Source organism: Bufo gargarizans, chromosome 2 (genome assembly GCF_014858855.1).
Source record: "Bufo gargarizans isolate SCDJY-AF-19 chromosome 2, ASM1485885v1, whole genome shotgun sequence".
Lineage (NCBI taxonomy): Eukaryota > Metazoa > Chordata > Amphibia > Anura > Bufonidae > Bufo > Bufo gargarizans.
In genome coordinates, this window is record NC_058081.1 from 186,048,610 (window position 1) to 186,064,324 (window position 15,715).

Genomic DNA, 15,715 nt, shown 5'->3' on the forward strand with positions numbered 1-15,715 from the left:
TTGTATCACCACAATAATTACAGATGTATAAATATTTTATTACTCAGAGCACTTTGAATTTCCTAGCTTACTTTGCATTCACATGAATGTTCTGCAAGCTGTACAAACATCAGACTTTAATAACTAGGGTCGAAGTCAATATTTTCTTGACCTGTAATGGAAATAGACAGTAACTAAAAATCTACATTTCTTGAATAAAGAAAAAGCAGTAGAAATGGGAAGAGCTTTAGTCTTCCCAAATATTAGACATAGAAATGTGTCTTCTTTCTTATAAGCATTGCTTATTGCTAAAGAACAATACTCTTGTGGGAACTGGAATAAATACTTCTAAGGCTGATATCATGCAGCTTTTGTGACAGTTTTTTATTGCTTTTATTGAGCGAGAAGGAAGGAGAAGCACAAGAACTTCATTTATATTTTTCATTCACTTTCAACCCACTTGTGAAATTGGCTCAAAGAATTGTATCAAAAACTGACAGAAAAAGCTGTGTGAAGCGACCCTAACACAGAGAGTAAGATATCACCTAGTCACCCAGATTTTGCTTTCTGCAATTAGAACCATATTGCATTTACAGGATAAACATGACTGTACGTCCAGTCTAAAACCCCAGTTATCTAATCATAGTAGACAGTGCTCATTTGTTGCTATTTATATAAAGATATTTCTGCTTGAGAACAAATTCTATCTATTTAAAAGCAAAAGCCTATCCTTACTGACATCTCAATATATTGACTCAGCTGCTGTATTTGTGACCATAAATGAATACAATCTATGTCATAGTGGTTTAACCCTTTACTGCTTTTTCATATTTGCAGTTTCTCATTCTTGTAAAAAAAAAATGTACAACATGATCCATAATATAGCTAAATAACATGATATCTCTTGACGGCTACTATATATGAAAAATGGATAAAGTATCAGGCTATACAGCTATAGTATACAGGGTTAACCTTTTGGATACTGGAGCATTTTTGTTTTTTGTATTTTCTTCCCTGTCTTCCCAGAGCCATAACTTTTTTTTTTTTCGTTCATGTAGCCATACGAGGGCTTGTTTTTTTTGTGGGAGAAGTTGTACTTTCTAATACCACCATTTAATATGGCATACAATGTAGTGGGAAGTGGGGAAAAAATCCAAATTTGGTGGAATTAGGGGAATAAAAAAAATTCTGCCACAGTTTTATAGGTTTTGTCCAAATGAAATTCTCTATGTGGAAAAACTGACCTATGCCCTTCATTCTCTGGGTCAGTATTATTACAACAATACCACATATCTGTAGGTTTTATTTGTGTTTAAATACTGAAAAAAAAAAAAAAATTTGAAAATATATATTTTTTTACATTACCATCTTTCATAACTTTTTGATAGTTATGTCTACTGAGCTGTGTGGGGGGCTCATTTATGCAGGGCAGATCTGTATTTTTTATTGATACCATAAACACCAGTTTTATTGATACCATAAACACCAAATTGTGGGTAAGAGAAGCAATGAAAAAATGGCAAATCAGGCATTTTTATATTTTTTCTGTTACACCATTCACCGTATGGGATAATTATTTTACTATTTTATTATTATGGGGGTTTTGAGATGCGGTGATGCCCATGATGTTTATATATTTTATTATGTTATTTTTTTTATTCTAGGAAAAGGGGGGTGATTTAATTTTTTTTTTTTACAATTGTTTCCTTTTTTGTAGCCCCTCTAGGATGCTACAATATTCACAATTTTTTTTTAATGGCTTATACTGTATTTCCATATAACTACAGTATAAGCTCAAATAGATTTTATCCTTTGTTGGCCAACATAGGAATTGGCGCTCTAATATGCTGGGTCTCTTCAGAGCCAATTAGAATTAATGACTGACTTCCTCAATCGTTGCGCAGGGGAGCTGGTCTTAACCTGGAAGAGCTCACTTCTGGATTTTTCACCATTTGGATGCCGTGGTCGTGCTTGACCATGCCATATAAAGGCTTAAATGCCTGCAATCAGCATTCTTGCCGGTCACAGACATGAGCCGCAGGCTTCTCCTGTTTGAAACAGCAGAGACCCGCTGTATGAGTGAGCAGGCGCCATATTTAAAGACCCTCCAGTGCCGTACACATATGGCGCTGGGAGCTTAAGGGTTAAAGGGAATCTGTCACCATGAAATTAACTGTTAAAGCATGTCAGGTACAATGTCTTGCAGTGCTAGCTCAGAAGAATGTAATGATACCATTCACTTAGCAATCAGTTGCTTCTTTCTGGAGAAAAAGTACTTTAAATTTATATACATATGAGCAGTTAAGTGCACTGAGGGTGGACCCAACTCATTCTGCTCATTCTTCGCGCTTACTGGTTCCTCTGACCACCCCTTCCTCTCTTTCTTGAATGACAGTAGCAGGTTCCTGCATAATCATCTTGCCTGGTCTTGTCAATCAAGAAGTAGAGGGAGGGGTAGCAGTAGAAACAGAAAGAGCAAGAGTCCACAAAGTGGCTTGGACCCTTCCTTTATGCAGGTAACTGCTCATTGGTAAGAAGAAGGGGTGTGGTTAGTGCCACATGATCTACTGATATCAAGACATGTCATTGCTCTAAGGAATGATGGGAGAGCAGTCACATGACAAATCAGGAAGTAGAATTCAAACATGGAAGACAAGAGGTAGATTTGAAAAAAAAAAAAAAAACTATCCAAAGAGGAATGGGAGCTAGAGTAATTAATGAAAATACATTTAAGAGTGAAGGAGTTTACGGCAAAACCCCTTAAAGAGAGAACCTGGCCTGAGGTTCAAGGTTCGAAGACTGATCAGTAAGTACTATATGATACAGCCTTACACATGTAAAAAAAAATACAAGTGGTCACATATGGAATACATTCTAACTGATGCTAGATTATACAAATCTATAGACATTTGGCTAAAGACGTGTTGATGAAAAAAAAGAATAAAAAGTCATATATAGGCTTATGTTACTTAAAGAAAACCTGTCCCCAGTTTTCTGCTCTGTGAGGGCAACATAAGGGATGAGCAAATTGACTTCGAATGAAACATCCGAAGTCGAGTCGCATAAAACTTCGTTAGAATACTGTACGAAGCGAGTGCTCCGTACAGTATTAGAATGTATTGGCTCCTATGAGCCGAAGTTATTACTTCACAAAGTCTCGTGGTACTTCGGGTAATAACTTCATAAATTAGTTTCTACTGTTAAAAATCTTTTACCGAGCTCGGGTTCGGTTCCAAGTTTCGGTTTTTTACAGTAGAAATTTATTTCTGAAGTTATTACCCGAAGTCTCACGAGAATTCGCAAAGCAATAACTTCGGCTCATAAGAGCCAATACATTCTAATACTTTACGGAGTGCTCGCTCCGTACAGTATTCTAATTAAGTTTTATGTGAAGCGACTTCTGATGTTTCATCCGAAGTCGATTTGCTCATCCCTAATAGATAACCTTAGCAAAATGCTGGATCACTTTCTTGAATTGACCCAGTCATTTTTAAAAAATCTGTATTGAAGAGCTCCAGCACCAGAACTGTTCAATACACAGCGTGCGCCAAGGAGTTTCCAGCTCTTCCGCCTCCCTGTCACTGACATACTTTCTCCTATCAGTGGCACTCAGGAGTGGAGATATTCTCATGAGATTACATTTATAATGCTTTTTTCTTTTTTTTTTTATGCTCCAGCTGGATACAAACATTTGAAGCGGCATTTTGAACATCTTCAGTCTGTAATGGCGCAGTTTGAAAAGAATCAATCACGACTTCTGGAAAAATTTTCAACTCAGTCGTAAGTTAGAAAATGTTACATAAAAAAATAATAATGCTGCTATTATTGACACCAGCAACCACTGGACAAACATCAATAACTAAGCAGACTGTACATTTTAATTGAAATGGTAATCAAAGGGCATTTTACTCCTTCAAATTTTTATACAATCTTCTGTTTCTTAGTGTATCCACACCTGTTAGGGTACTTTCACACTAGCGCTATTCTTTTCCGTTATTGAAATCCGGTAAAGGGTCTTAATACCAGAAAAAAACACATCATTTTTGTCCTAATTCATTCTGAATAGAAAGCGATCTGTTCAGTATGCATCATGATGTCTTTCGTTCTGTCCCTTGTACAGTATTTTTTCTGGACAAAATCCCAGAACAATACCGCACTTGCCAGATCCGGCATTCATTTCCATAGAGTTGCATTAAATGCGGATCCGGTACCAAGTGTTCCGGAAATTGCCACATCTCCGGATCCGGTTTTCCGGTCTGCGCATCCGTCGGGATATAGGAGGAGCGGGTTTCCCTTTTGATCTTTCAAAAAAATTGGATCTGTTATTCCGGATGATACCAGGTGAGATAGATCTGGTATTTCACCGGATCCGTCCTCCTGCTCCATCTTCTGCTGTGGTCTTGGTATCTTCCTCCCCCTCTGGAGTGACAGTCGGACCTGCCATCCCGCAAACAGAGGATGTGGCAGCAACACCACCACCACTGTCACCGAGCATCTCCACACTGTCCCATGGAAGTGTTCAGCTGTCCATCGCCCAAACACTGGAGAGAAAGAGGAAGTACCCCCTACCCACTAGTGAGCCCTGGTCCTGAATGCCTGTCTTTCAAAATTGCTGGCCTTTAAAATGCTGCCATTCTGTCTGGTGGAGACGGAGAGTCCTAAAAATGTCATGCCAGCAGCTGTCCGACGGTACGTGGTTCCCAGCTGCAACAACTTTTCCAGGCATGAAATCCCTGCCCTGTACTAACAAGTGGCAGAAAAAAATCAGGTGTGCGCTGCACAACGCCATTAGTGGCAAGGTCCACATAACCACCGACATGTGGACCAGTAAGTACGGGCAGAGACGTTATATCTCCCTAACTGCTGACTGGGTAAATGTAGTGGCAGCTGGGCCTGAGGTTGACAGTGGTTTGGCGCATGTCCTACCACCACCGAGGAATGCTGGACATTTCTCGGTGCCTCCTGTTGCCTCCTCCTCCTACTTCGCTTCCTCCTCTGGTTCCTCGTCTACCACCTCTCTATCATGTCAGCGCAACACCCGCACCACCAACTTCAGCATAGCCAGGGGGAAACGACAGCATGCTGTTCTGAAACTCAAATGTTTGGAAGAAAGACCCCCACACTGCGCAGGTGCTGTGGACGGGCATGGAACAACAGGCCGATGAGTGGTTGGTGCCAGTGAGCCTCAAGCCTGGCCAGTTTACGCAGATCCCTTGCCTGGCGCATGTGCTGAACTTGGTGGCACAGGGGTTCCTGAAGAATTACCCCAATATTTCAGAGCTGCTGCAAAAAGTGAGCGCCGCCTGTGCATGCTTTTGGCTCTCAACCTGTCACTGCATAGAATCAGGCATAGATCCCACAGGACTTGTCCATACCTTAGCCAGAGTAGAGAGGTATACTGGCCGCACCTAGCCATTGTTATACTCCAGCGCAGTTTGTGCATTCTCTTTGCCTTTTCCCAATGCTTTGGGGCCTCCACAAACAAACAAAAAATAAAAAATTGAAAGAAAAAAAAAGCTGGTGACTTTCTCCGCCTGCACCACCACATCCACCTCCTCCTTCACTGGTACCTCCGCCCCCAGGCTCAATATTATTATGTCTTATACTGGCAAAGTAGAGAAGTATACTGGCAATACCCAGCCATTGTTATACTGCGATGCAGTTTGTGCGTTCTCTTTGCCATCACCCAATGTTTGGTTGTTGACAGTTACCAACAAACAAAAAAATTAAGAATTTTAATAAGATATTTTGCATCCATCAAACTAATGTGGGAGATAAAATTCTTCTGTGGAGTGTGTCTGTGAAAGTCATGATTTAAAAAAAAAAATTAGGAGCACCCCCTTTATCCATCAAACTGTTGTAGGAGAGGAAATTCTTTTGTGGAATGTGTCTGTGAAAGTAATGAATTAAAAAAATAAAAAAAATTGGTACACTCCCTTCATCTGTCTAACTATTGTAGGAAAGGAAATTCTTCTGTGGAGTGTGTCTGTGAAAGTCATAGTTTAAAAAAAAAATATAGGAACACCTCCTTCATCAGTCTAACTGTTGTAGGAGACGTAATTCTTCTGCCGAGTGTGTCTGTGAAAGTCATGATTTTTTTATTTATTTTTATTAGGAATAGAGATGAGCGAACCTCTGTTTTAAGTTCGGCGTCTAAAGTTCGGGTTTGGATTAGCGGAGAATCCCGATCTGGAACCGGATATGGATTCCGACTTCCGTTGTGGTCCGTGGTAGCGGAATCAATAATCGGCCATTATTGATTCCGCTACCACGGACCACAACGGAAGTCGGAATCCATATCCGGTTCCAGATCGGGATTCTCCGCTAATCCAAACCCGAACTTTAGACGCCGAACTTAAAACAGAGGTTCGCTCATCTCTAATTAGGAACACTCCCTTCATCTGTCTAACTGTTGTAGGAGAGGAATTTCTTCTGTGGAGTGTGTCTGTGACACTCTGGCAATTAAAAAAAAATTAAAACACCCCTTGGGCATCAGTCTTACTGTAGTAGGAGAAAAATTGTTTATAGGGGACGCATTAGATCTTAAACAAAGAAGAAATGTTTGACCCAGTTTTAACCTAGGACATATAAGCTCCAAACTGTTACGCCGTGACCCTTAGCAATCTGACACAGAATTGACTGTCACATGGAAAGAAAACTAACAGAAACAGTGTTGGCTTCCTCCCCACCTCTTCCACCTACACCTCCACGTCCGCCTTCTTCACTCGGACCTTCACTTCCTGGCTCACGATTGTGTCTTGGCAGAGTAGAGAAATACCGTATGCCGGCCACCCCCCCCAAAAATGGCAAAAGGTCTACACAGAATTGACAGACACATAAAAAAAAAAAAAAAGACAGCGTTGGCTTCTTCCTCCACCTCTTCCAAATACACCGCCAAGTGCACAGCCTTCTTAACTTCCTACTCCATTTGGACCTCCGCCTCTTGGTTCAAGATTGTTATCTTTTACTTTTAATGTATTTTATGTTATTTTAAGTCATTTTCCTATTCACATTTGTTTTGAGGGCAATTGTACTGCTCTTATGCCCTCTTTGGAGCCTTTTGCAGTCATCTAGCCCTTTATATGACTTTCAGCCATTTTAGTGCCCCAAGGTTCTGGTCACCATTGACTTCAATGGGGTTTGTAGTTCGGGGTCAAGTTCGGAACCTGGACCGAACTTTGAAACAAAGTTAAGCCGAACCCCTCGAACCTGTACATCTAGCGGTCCAATCATCCCTAGTTATGATGTCTTCAATGGAGCTAAATTCTCTGTTTCAAAACAAAGTGTTTTCTACTCTCCTGGCCCCTCCTAGCTGTCTTACACTTAGAAGTGGCGCTGAATACGCTGAAGTTAAGTAAGAGGCTGAGTATAATATATTTTATATATTTAAATTAAATTTTGTCTTGCTTTAGTAAAAAGGATGTTTTATTTCCTTGTAGGACTCAGTGTATGAATGTCATTAATATGATAAGTAAGCTGTGTAATAAAGACAAAGTGATCCGAAAAATAGCACAAGTTACAAAGCAAAATGAAACACAATCAAGCAAAACTGAAAAGAAAAAAAACACAGGACTATTAAATACCACTACACCTACAAAGGACACCACAATGGACTCAGGTAAGACTTTTGGAAAATTAGACTTGTTGAAGCATGTTAGAATTGTAACATGGTTGGATGAATTTATTACAAATAGTTCTTCAGATACTTTCATATTGAGGGTCTAACCTCAGTATCTGATTGGCAGAGGTCCAACAACCCACTCCCTGCCAATCAGCTCTCCTGCAGTAGTACCATTATGTAATGGATAGAACTGATTATTGCAGCATTGCTCCATTTAACTTCAATAGGAGTTGAAGTAGTATAGTAGTAGGAGTTAGAGGTCACTGATATTTCACAACTGTACATTTATCTGATAAAAATGTAAACATAACTATATGCATTTGGCATCCAGTAGTTACTTTTGTAAATTGAATGAACCCTTTGGTCTGACCAACATGTAATTGCAATTTGTGGTTGTGCTGGTTACCAGGCAGGTCAGAGTTCAGGGGTTATCATTTGAAGATGAGAGAGTGTGATCTAAGACATTTAGGGGGAAATGTACTATGTGATTTACACCACAACAGTGGAGTAAAAAAGCTGCAACTTTCCCCCTTCTTGACAGTTTTCAGAAGTGGCAAGAAAAGGGGCATAGCGAGGGCAGGAAGGAGACATTGCAGCAGGTCCGCCACATGTTTCTTTATTCATGCCAGTTTTCTGGTGTCAATAAAGAAATATATGGCAGCTCTGAGACTGTTGCAAGGCCAGCAGGAAGATGCACCAAGTCTATGAGAACTGTGCATCTTCCGGTGACCAATACCACGGCCGAATACCACGTGTGCTCGAGCGTGATGCTCGAGTCTCATCTCTGCACGTTTTTTGGCTGCTACATAGCCAATAAATGTTCAGGTAAGTACTGCCACTCACTGTAATGCCGTAGCCATGTTGGTTACTAGCATTACAGTGATTGGCTGGCCGAAGCGCGATGACACGTGGTTCAGCCAGAGCTGTGCTGTAGAAGGGACTTGAATTGAAGGATAGGGAATTCAATTTTATTTATTTTATTTTTTGGTTAGGCAGGGTTGGTGTTAGAGACCCAAAAGTCCTTTTAAGGACTATTGTTGTATCTGGCAGCAATATATATTTTTAGCGCAACCTGCGCAAAATTGATTGCGGTTAGAGACCCAAAAGTCCTTTTAAGGACTACTGTTGTATCTGGCAGCAATATATATTATTAGCACAACCTGCGCTTAATTGCGTGCAATTGTTAGAGACCCAAAAGTCTGTTTAAGGACTATTGCTGTATCTGGCAGCAATATATATTTTTAGCTCAACCTGCGCTAAATAGCTTGCAATTGTTTGGCCGCTGCAGACATCGACATTATCTGCGCTACATCTCCTGTGTAATGTGTGCGCAGTCTAACAATATCTGTGACATCCAGTGTACTTTTTCCATAGACGGTGTCCGCCGCGGACAGTTACATTACCTGCGCTATAAATCTCCTGTATAACGTTTGCGTATCCTAAAAATATCTGTGACATCCAGTGTACTTTTTACATAGACGCTGCAGACAGCGACATTATCTGCTCTACATCTCCTGTTTTACGTGTGCGCATTCTAAAAATATCTGTGACATCCAGTGTACTTTTTACGTAGACGGTGTCCGCTGCGGACAGTTACATTACCTGCGCTACATCTCCTGTATAACGTTTACGCATCCTAAATATCAGTGACATTCAGTCTAATTTTTTCAATGCTGGTGGCAGCGACATTACCTGCGCTACATCTCCTGTATAACTTTTGCGCATCATAAATATTAGTGATATTCCAAGAAATGTTTTATTAGCTGCTGGTGACAGCGACATTACCTAAATATCAGTAACGTTAAGTTTAATTTATTTGCACATACACTTACAAAACCTGCACTAGTATACATGTAACATACTTGCAAGTATATATACCATTTAATATGCAGAAGACGAGCAGTAAGGGACGGGGAAGTGGTCGCGCTGCGGATGGTGCACGCAGAGGCCATGGCCCTGGGTGCGGTGAAACTGTGCCTGCTGCCAGAGCACAACAAACACACTCATTTACGATACCTAGCTTCATGTCCAAGTTTGCAGGGTGGCGCAGGACACCACTCTCGAAGTCATACCAGTGCGACCAGGTGGTCGGTTGGATTGCAGCAGATAATGCTTCCAGTTGGTTAAGCACCACCCTGTCTTCTACAAAGTCCAGTCTCAGTAGCCAAGAGTCTGGTCAACAGAATCCTCACCCTGATCCTCCTTCCTACCACCATGGAGAGTCTTGCCAAACAAGTGATCCCACACTTAGATATTCCAAAGAGCTCTTTTCATCGTTATTCCTTGATTTGGGCCTCTCGCCAAGCCTGCTTGAAGAAGGACATGAGGCGATTGTGTGCACCGATAGCCAAACTCTTGAGCATCCACAGTCACAAGAAGATGACGGTGGGGAACGGCAATTAGTGTTTCACGAGGTGGATGATAATGATGAGAAACAGTTGTCAATAAGTGAGGTTGTTGTTAGGCCAACAAGTCAGGAGGATGACCAGAGTGAGGCAGTGGAAGAGAAGGTGTGAATGATAAAATCACTGACCCAACCTGGCAAGCCGAGCGAGGACAGCAGTACAGAGGGGGATGGATCCACAGAACTGCAACAGGCTGCAAGAGGCAGTGGGGTGGCAAAATGGAGAAGGCGGGCCACACCAAACAGGCTCGCAACTGTTCCCCTAACACCCCTTTGCAACAATATCCCTTGCCAAGGGGTAGGTGTTCCTCAGCCTTGCACTTTTTTGAGGAAAGTGTGGACGATAAAAGAATTGTCATTTGCAACCTGTGCCATACCAAAATGAGAAGGGGCGCGAACACTAGAAATACTAGCTCAACGCGTTTCCTCTATATTAAGATTCATCCGGCCGTACTAGCGCCGGATATGCTGTTATGCTGTTGCTCTGAATGAATGAGATTATTTTGGCTCCTGATGACTCTTACATAGAAGAAATGCGTTGAGCTAGTATTACTGCGATAGCATGAGCTAGATGACAGTCCTCTTGGGAAGTAGGATTGGGTGCGATCTTGCAGGATACCTACAGCTGTGTTGCTACACCCTGAATCATACAGCACAGAGGTGATCCATGCTTGATACAGTGCATCAGGATGCCGCATTACCAGGGCACCCTGATCTGCACCTAACCCTGTTCTTCCCAATTTAATCACCACAGCTGGTCTAAGAGCGCTGGGACATTGTAGATAAGTACACTCTTGTCTCCTGGCTCTCATGCTGCTATTTTAGCATCAGCTGTGGTTGATTAGCTTGCATGTGATTCCCATCACACCTCTCCATAGTTGTACCTGGATACCTGTCCAGGCCTATGGAGACGATTTGATTTTGGGACACATTCTCATATCCCTTTGGCTACAGAGTGGAGGTGGCCACACTACACACATGGTGGGTTCACATGCCACAATTGTTTGAGCACTTGGTTAGTGCCACCCCACCTGCCTACTATTAGGGATTTTTTAGGTCACATTGTTCCTCTCCCGATTTTATTGATATACCAATAAAAGTTACATTTTAGCGTATCCCACATCTTCCATGATTATATCTCATATGTTAGTTTCACATTTAAAGTTGCATTACTGAAATAAATGAACTTTGCATGATATTGTAATTTTTTCGAGTTTCACCTGTAAAGGGACTTTAAATGTGGCTTTTATGCTGTATTGAATACACTGTATTCCCATGCACCCCTTCCACCACAAAAAAGGGTATATGGTTCAATCTTCCTTTTCTTGTCCTCCTCCATCATATCAACATGCTTATTAGGCTGCCCTTGCTCCTAATATTTTAGAGAGTCAGCTCAGCAGCAGCCCCTCTCCCCTAATGTTTTAGATAGTCAGATCAGCAGCAGGCCCTCTCCCCTAATATTTTAGAGGGTCACCAGCAGGCCCTTGCTCCAATAGTTTTTGAGGGTCACCAGGAGGCCATCAATCATAATTGTTCAAGGCTGTGTATAATACCCTCCTTTATGTGTAATAAAGGGTGTATTGGAGTGCCGGTTCCTTGTAATTTTTGGCAGCCGTTTCACTTAGTGCATAGGCTTTATGAGTGTAGGAGTCCCACTACCTGAACAATTGTACCACAATGAGAATGAGGCCCTCCTTTATGTGATATACAGGTTGTATCGGAGTGCCTCTTGTAATTTTTGGCAGCACTTGCCCTTTATATACAAGTAAATATACAGGAAAAAATATTTCCTAACAATTTTTCCTCCAAAATTTTTTATCTTCGGTTTGGTGCGTATTATTGTCTGTCTGTATAATTGGCGTACTACTCGGACAGCATCATTTCCAGCAGCAACCTGGGAGTCCAAGATGCATCCAGAAATCCTACCCATGCTGTTCCTGAACCATTTCGGTTGTGTTTCCATCAATTTCTGACCTTTTCCTGTGAACCAGGCACCCTCCCCTCTTCAGAGCAGGGGGGGCCTGGTTTAATGCTTGGGTTCTCTTATTGACTTCCATTGTGCTCGGTAGCACCCGAGCATCCCTAGGTGTTCTACTTAAGCACCTGAGCACTTTGGTGCTCGATCAACACTAGTCACCAGCACTAATGGGTGCTGGTGACTAGTGTCTTAGCGCTGCCCTAGCCGGTAAAACAGCTTAGGGTAGTGCTATAGACCACTCATTATTGGCAGTGACGTCACTGGGATCACTGCTAGGCAGAAGCCTTTGCCTAGTGAATCGAAGTCCACAAAGTGGAATTTGATCTGCATTTTAAGGAAAATTTGATTCGCCGCAAAGCCGAATTTCCCCATGCTTCGTAATACCGAATCAATTTTCATTGGATGGCGGTAAAATTTTTTTTTTAAATCATACTTATCTCATCCGTTTGAGCACGGAGAGACAGCCACCGCCATCTTGACTTGAGATCCAGCACAAAATCTCGACGTCACCACGCCAGCCAATGTGATGACATCACGGGCCATGCAAGATTTCGTGCAGGTTCTACAATCAAAATGGTGGCAATGGTTATTATAATTTTATTTTTTTAATTTTACACTGTGTTATTACTGTCAGATGCCGCGATCAGCATCTCAGGGGTACAATGATGGGAAACGGCGCACTTTATTATTTAATATCCCAGTTTATTTGTCCTTATCACCTCACTGTTTAGGCATAAACAATGCATTTGCCTAAAAAACTTATTGTTAGCTGTGGAAATCTAACCCAGAATTGCAGGAATAAAAATATGGTTGAGGCAATTTCTGATGTCTGAAGTGTGTATCCAATGTTCCTTCTACCCTTTATTGAACTGTTCGATTGTTTGGTACCTCATCTACGCTGCTTTTTTTTGTAACTCCTGTACCATTTCTTTTCAAGCTTAAAAATTCAATAAGTTTGACCCTTGAATGCTTTAAAAAATATACATCCCTTGCATAACCCTACTTAACCCTTTGACTAGTGGAGAACACTGTGACAAGTCTGGACTTATCATTTATAGTGGTTCCAGGGAGTTGTATATCTGGGTTGTGTGGACGGTGTTACAGTGTGATTTGTTCTCAATTTGCAAACTAAGGGGAGGTGAATATAAGAGGCACACCTACAATACACATGCTGGATGTGTGTACGTGACAATACACAACTACTAAACCTACCCATGAAAAATTTGAAAAAAGTGTTTACTAACATTTAAAGGATCATTGTGTCACGAGGGTATCGAGAACCACGCCTGACTCCGTTATACCCGGGGTCAGGAAGTCGCAGCGGAAGGCTGCACGCTCTATTTAAGATAGGGCTGTTTTCCTTATGGTAGCTTTCTGGGTTTGCTTTGCAAACCCTTTTGGCTCACTCAGGGATCCGTAGCTCCTTCTCCTCAGCTGTTCCTTGTCCAGCACTCCCAAACCTCCTTATATTCCTCTCTCACACTTCTCTGGTTGCCAGAGATAGAGCTTCCTGCCTGGACATCTATCCTGACCCACTGGAGCTGTGTTGCTGCGTTCTCTGACTGTTGATTCAGAACGCTACCCTCCGGATCCCTGTTGGACCTTTGTGGACAGTTGTTGTTGTCCACCTGGGTGTTTGTGTTTGTCTGTCCTCTCCCTGGTGTTTCCCTCTTAGTGCAGTGGTAAGGACTAGCGATCCCACCAGCCCGTTCACTATCTAGGGCTCATTTCAGGGAAAGCCAGGGTTTAGGCACGTGATCGCCGCACGGGTGAGGAACCCGTCTAGGGACGTCAGGGCAGTCAGGTGCCAGCCGCAAGGTGAGTTAGGGGTCACCACCTTTCCCTCTCCCTTAGGCAGGGCTTTCCCTGTTTTCCTCCCTGTGCGTGACACCGGTCATTACATTATCTCTGGCCCTTATTTTGTGTAGGTAAAAAAAATAAAAATATTTATTATTATTTTTTTTTTACCTACTTAGAATCCAGTATGGATCAAATTGCTGCTCTGTCCAAACAATTTCATGGCCTGTCTTTGGAGGTGGTAGGATTGAAGGCGTCGGTCCTCCAGCAACAGCAGCAATTACAACTGACCGCAAGCCCAGCGGTTGCTACTGGTAACCAGGTTGTTGCGGAACCCAAGGTCCTTCTCCCTGACAGATTTTCTGGGGGAAGGGACAAGTTTTTGGCATTCCGTGAGGCCTGTAAGTTATATTTTAAACTGCGCCCTCACTCCTCTGGTAATGAAGATCAGCGGGTGGGGGTTGTTATTTCCCTGCTGCAGGGGGACCCGCAGTCCTGGGCGTTCTCTTTACCTACTGATTCCCAGGCTCTTCGGTCAGTGGATGAGTTTTTCGGGGTCTTGGGTCTCATATATGACGACCCTGACCGAGTAGCACTGGCTGAATCAAGATTACGGAGACTCTTACAAGGAGAACGGCCGGTAGAGGAGTATTGCTCTGAATTCCGTAGGTGGGCTACGGATACCCAATGGAACGACCCGGCTCTCAGGAGTCAGTTCTGCTCTGGGTTATCCGAAAGGGTTAAGGATGCGCTTGCATTATATGAGACCCCCTTTTCCCTTGATGCGGTTATGTCCCTTTCTATCCGTATAGAGAGACGCCTTAGGGACAGGTTGAAAGAACCGGAGAAATTGGTAACTCCTCTCAAGCAGCAGTTAGTCTGTACGGACTTAGACGAGCCTATGCAGCTAGGAGGAACTACTCGTCAGGTCCGTCCTCCTGAGGCTCGCCGTAGGCGTGGGGTTTGTTTTTTTTGTGGGGAGAGGGGTCATTTCATTAATGTCTGTCTTTCTTTCCTCAGAAACAAAAGACCGTCGGAAAAACTACTAACCCCAGGCTGTGTGGAGGATGTCAGCTGGGGGGTATACGTCTCCTCCATACGTACATCGCAATTTGTGTTGCCAGCGGTTATTGTTTTTGGTGATAAGACGGAGACTATTTCTTTCGGGTTTGTCTCTCTGTACGTTACAGAGACCCATTCCCATATTTGCTATTGATTCTGCTCCCCTGTCTCAGAGAAACCTCACCCATATTGTTCATAATATACACCTTCGGGTAGGGGACCACCATAACGAGATGCTTTCAGGTTATGTTCTGGAGGGGCTTCCCACTCCGGTGGTGCTGGGTCTTCCCTGGTTGGTAGCGCACAATCCAGTAGTGGATTGGCAGGCCAGGGAGATATTGGAGTGGAGTGAGCAGTGCAGAGAAAATTGCTTAAATAGCAATTGCTTAGTTGCCTCCATAACTACCCTACCTACATTTATTTCGGATTTTGAGGATGTTTTTTCTGAAAAGGGTTGTCAGAAGTTACCACCTCATCGTCCTTATGATTGCCCGGTTAACCTTATTCCCGGCGCAAGACCAGGTTATATAATCTTTCGGGTCCAGAGAGACAAGCCATGAAAGATTATATCTCCGAGAGCTTGGCTAAGGGACACATCAGGCCCTCTTCTTCACCCGTGGCTGCAGGGTTTTTCTTCGTTAAAAAGAAAGATGGGGGCCTGCGTCCTTGCTTAGATTTTCGCGAATTAAATCGGATAACCATCCGAGACCCATACCCTCTTCCTCTCATTCCTGACCTGTTTAATCAGATTGCGGGTGCTAGGTGGTTCTCCAAACTTGATCTTAGGGGGGCCTACAATCTGATTCGTATTAAGGAGGGGGATGAGTGGAAGACAGCGTTTAACACCCCTGAGGGGCATTATGAAAATCTAGTT

General features: G+C 42.7%; 1 protein-coding gene across 1 annotated transcript in view; it reads left to right on the top strand.

Moving 5' to 3' along the window:
• LOC122929683 (early endosome antigen 1-like) overlaps positions 1-15,715 on the top strand; it is a 63,537-nt gene that overhangs the window by 39,453 nt on the left and 8,369 nt on the right. The window contains exons 5-6 of the mRNA XM_044283322.1: positions 3,657-3,759; positions 7,419-7,597. Of these exons, the coding sequence (XP_044139257.1) occupies positions 3,657-3,759; positions 7,419-7,597 (282 nt within the window). The remainder of the gene's footprint in view (positions 1-3,656; positions 3,760-7,418; positions 7,598-15,715) is intronic.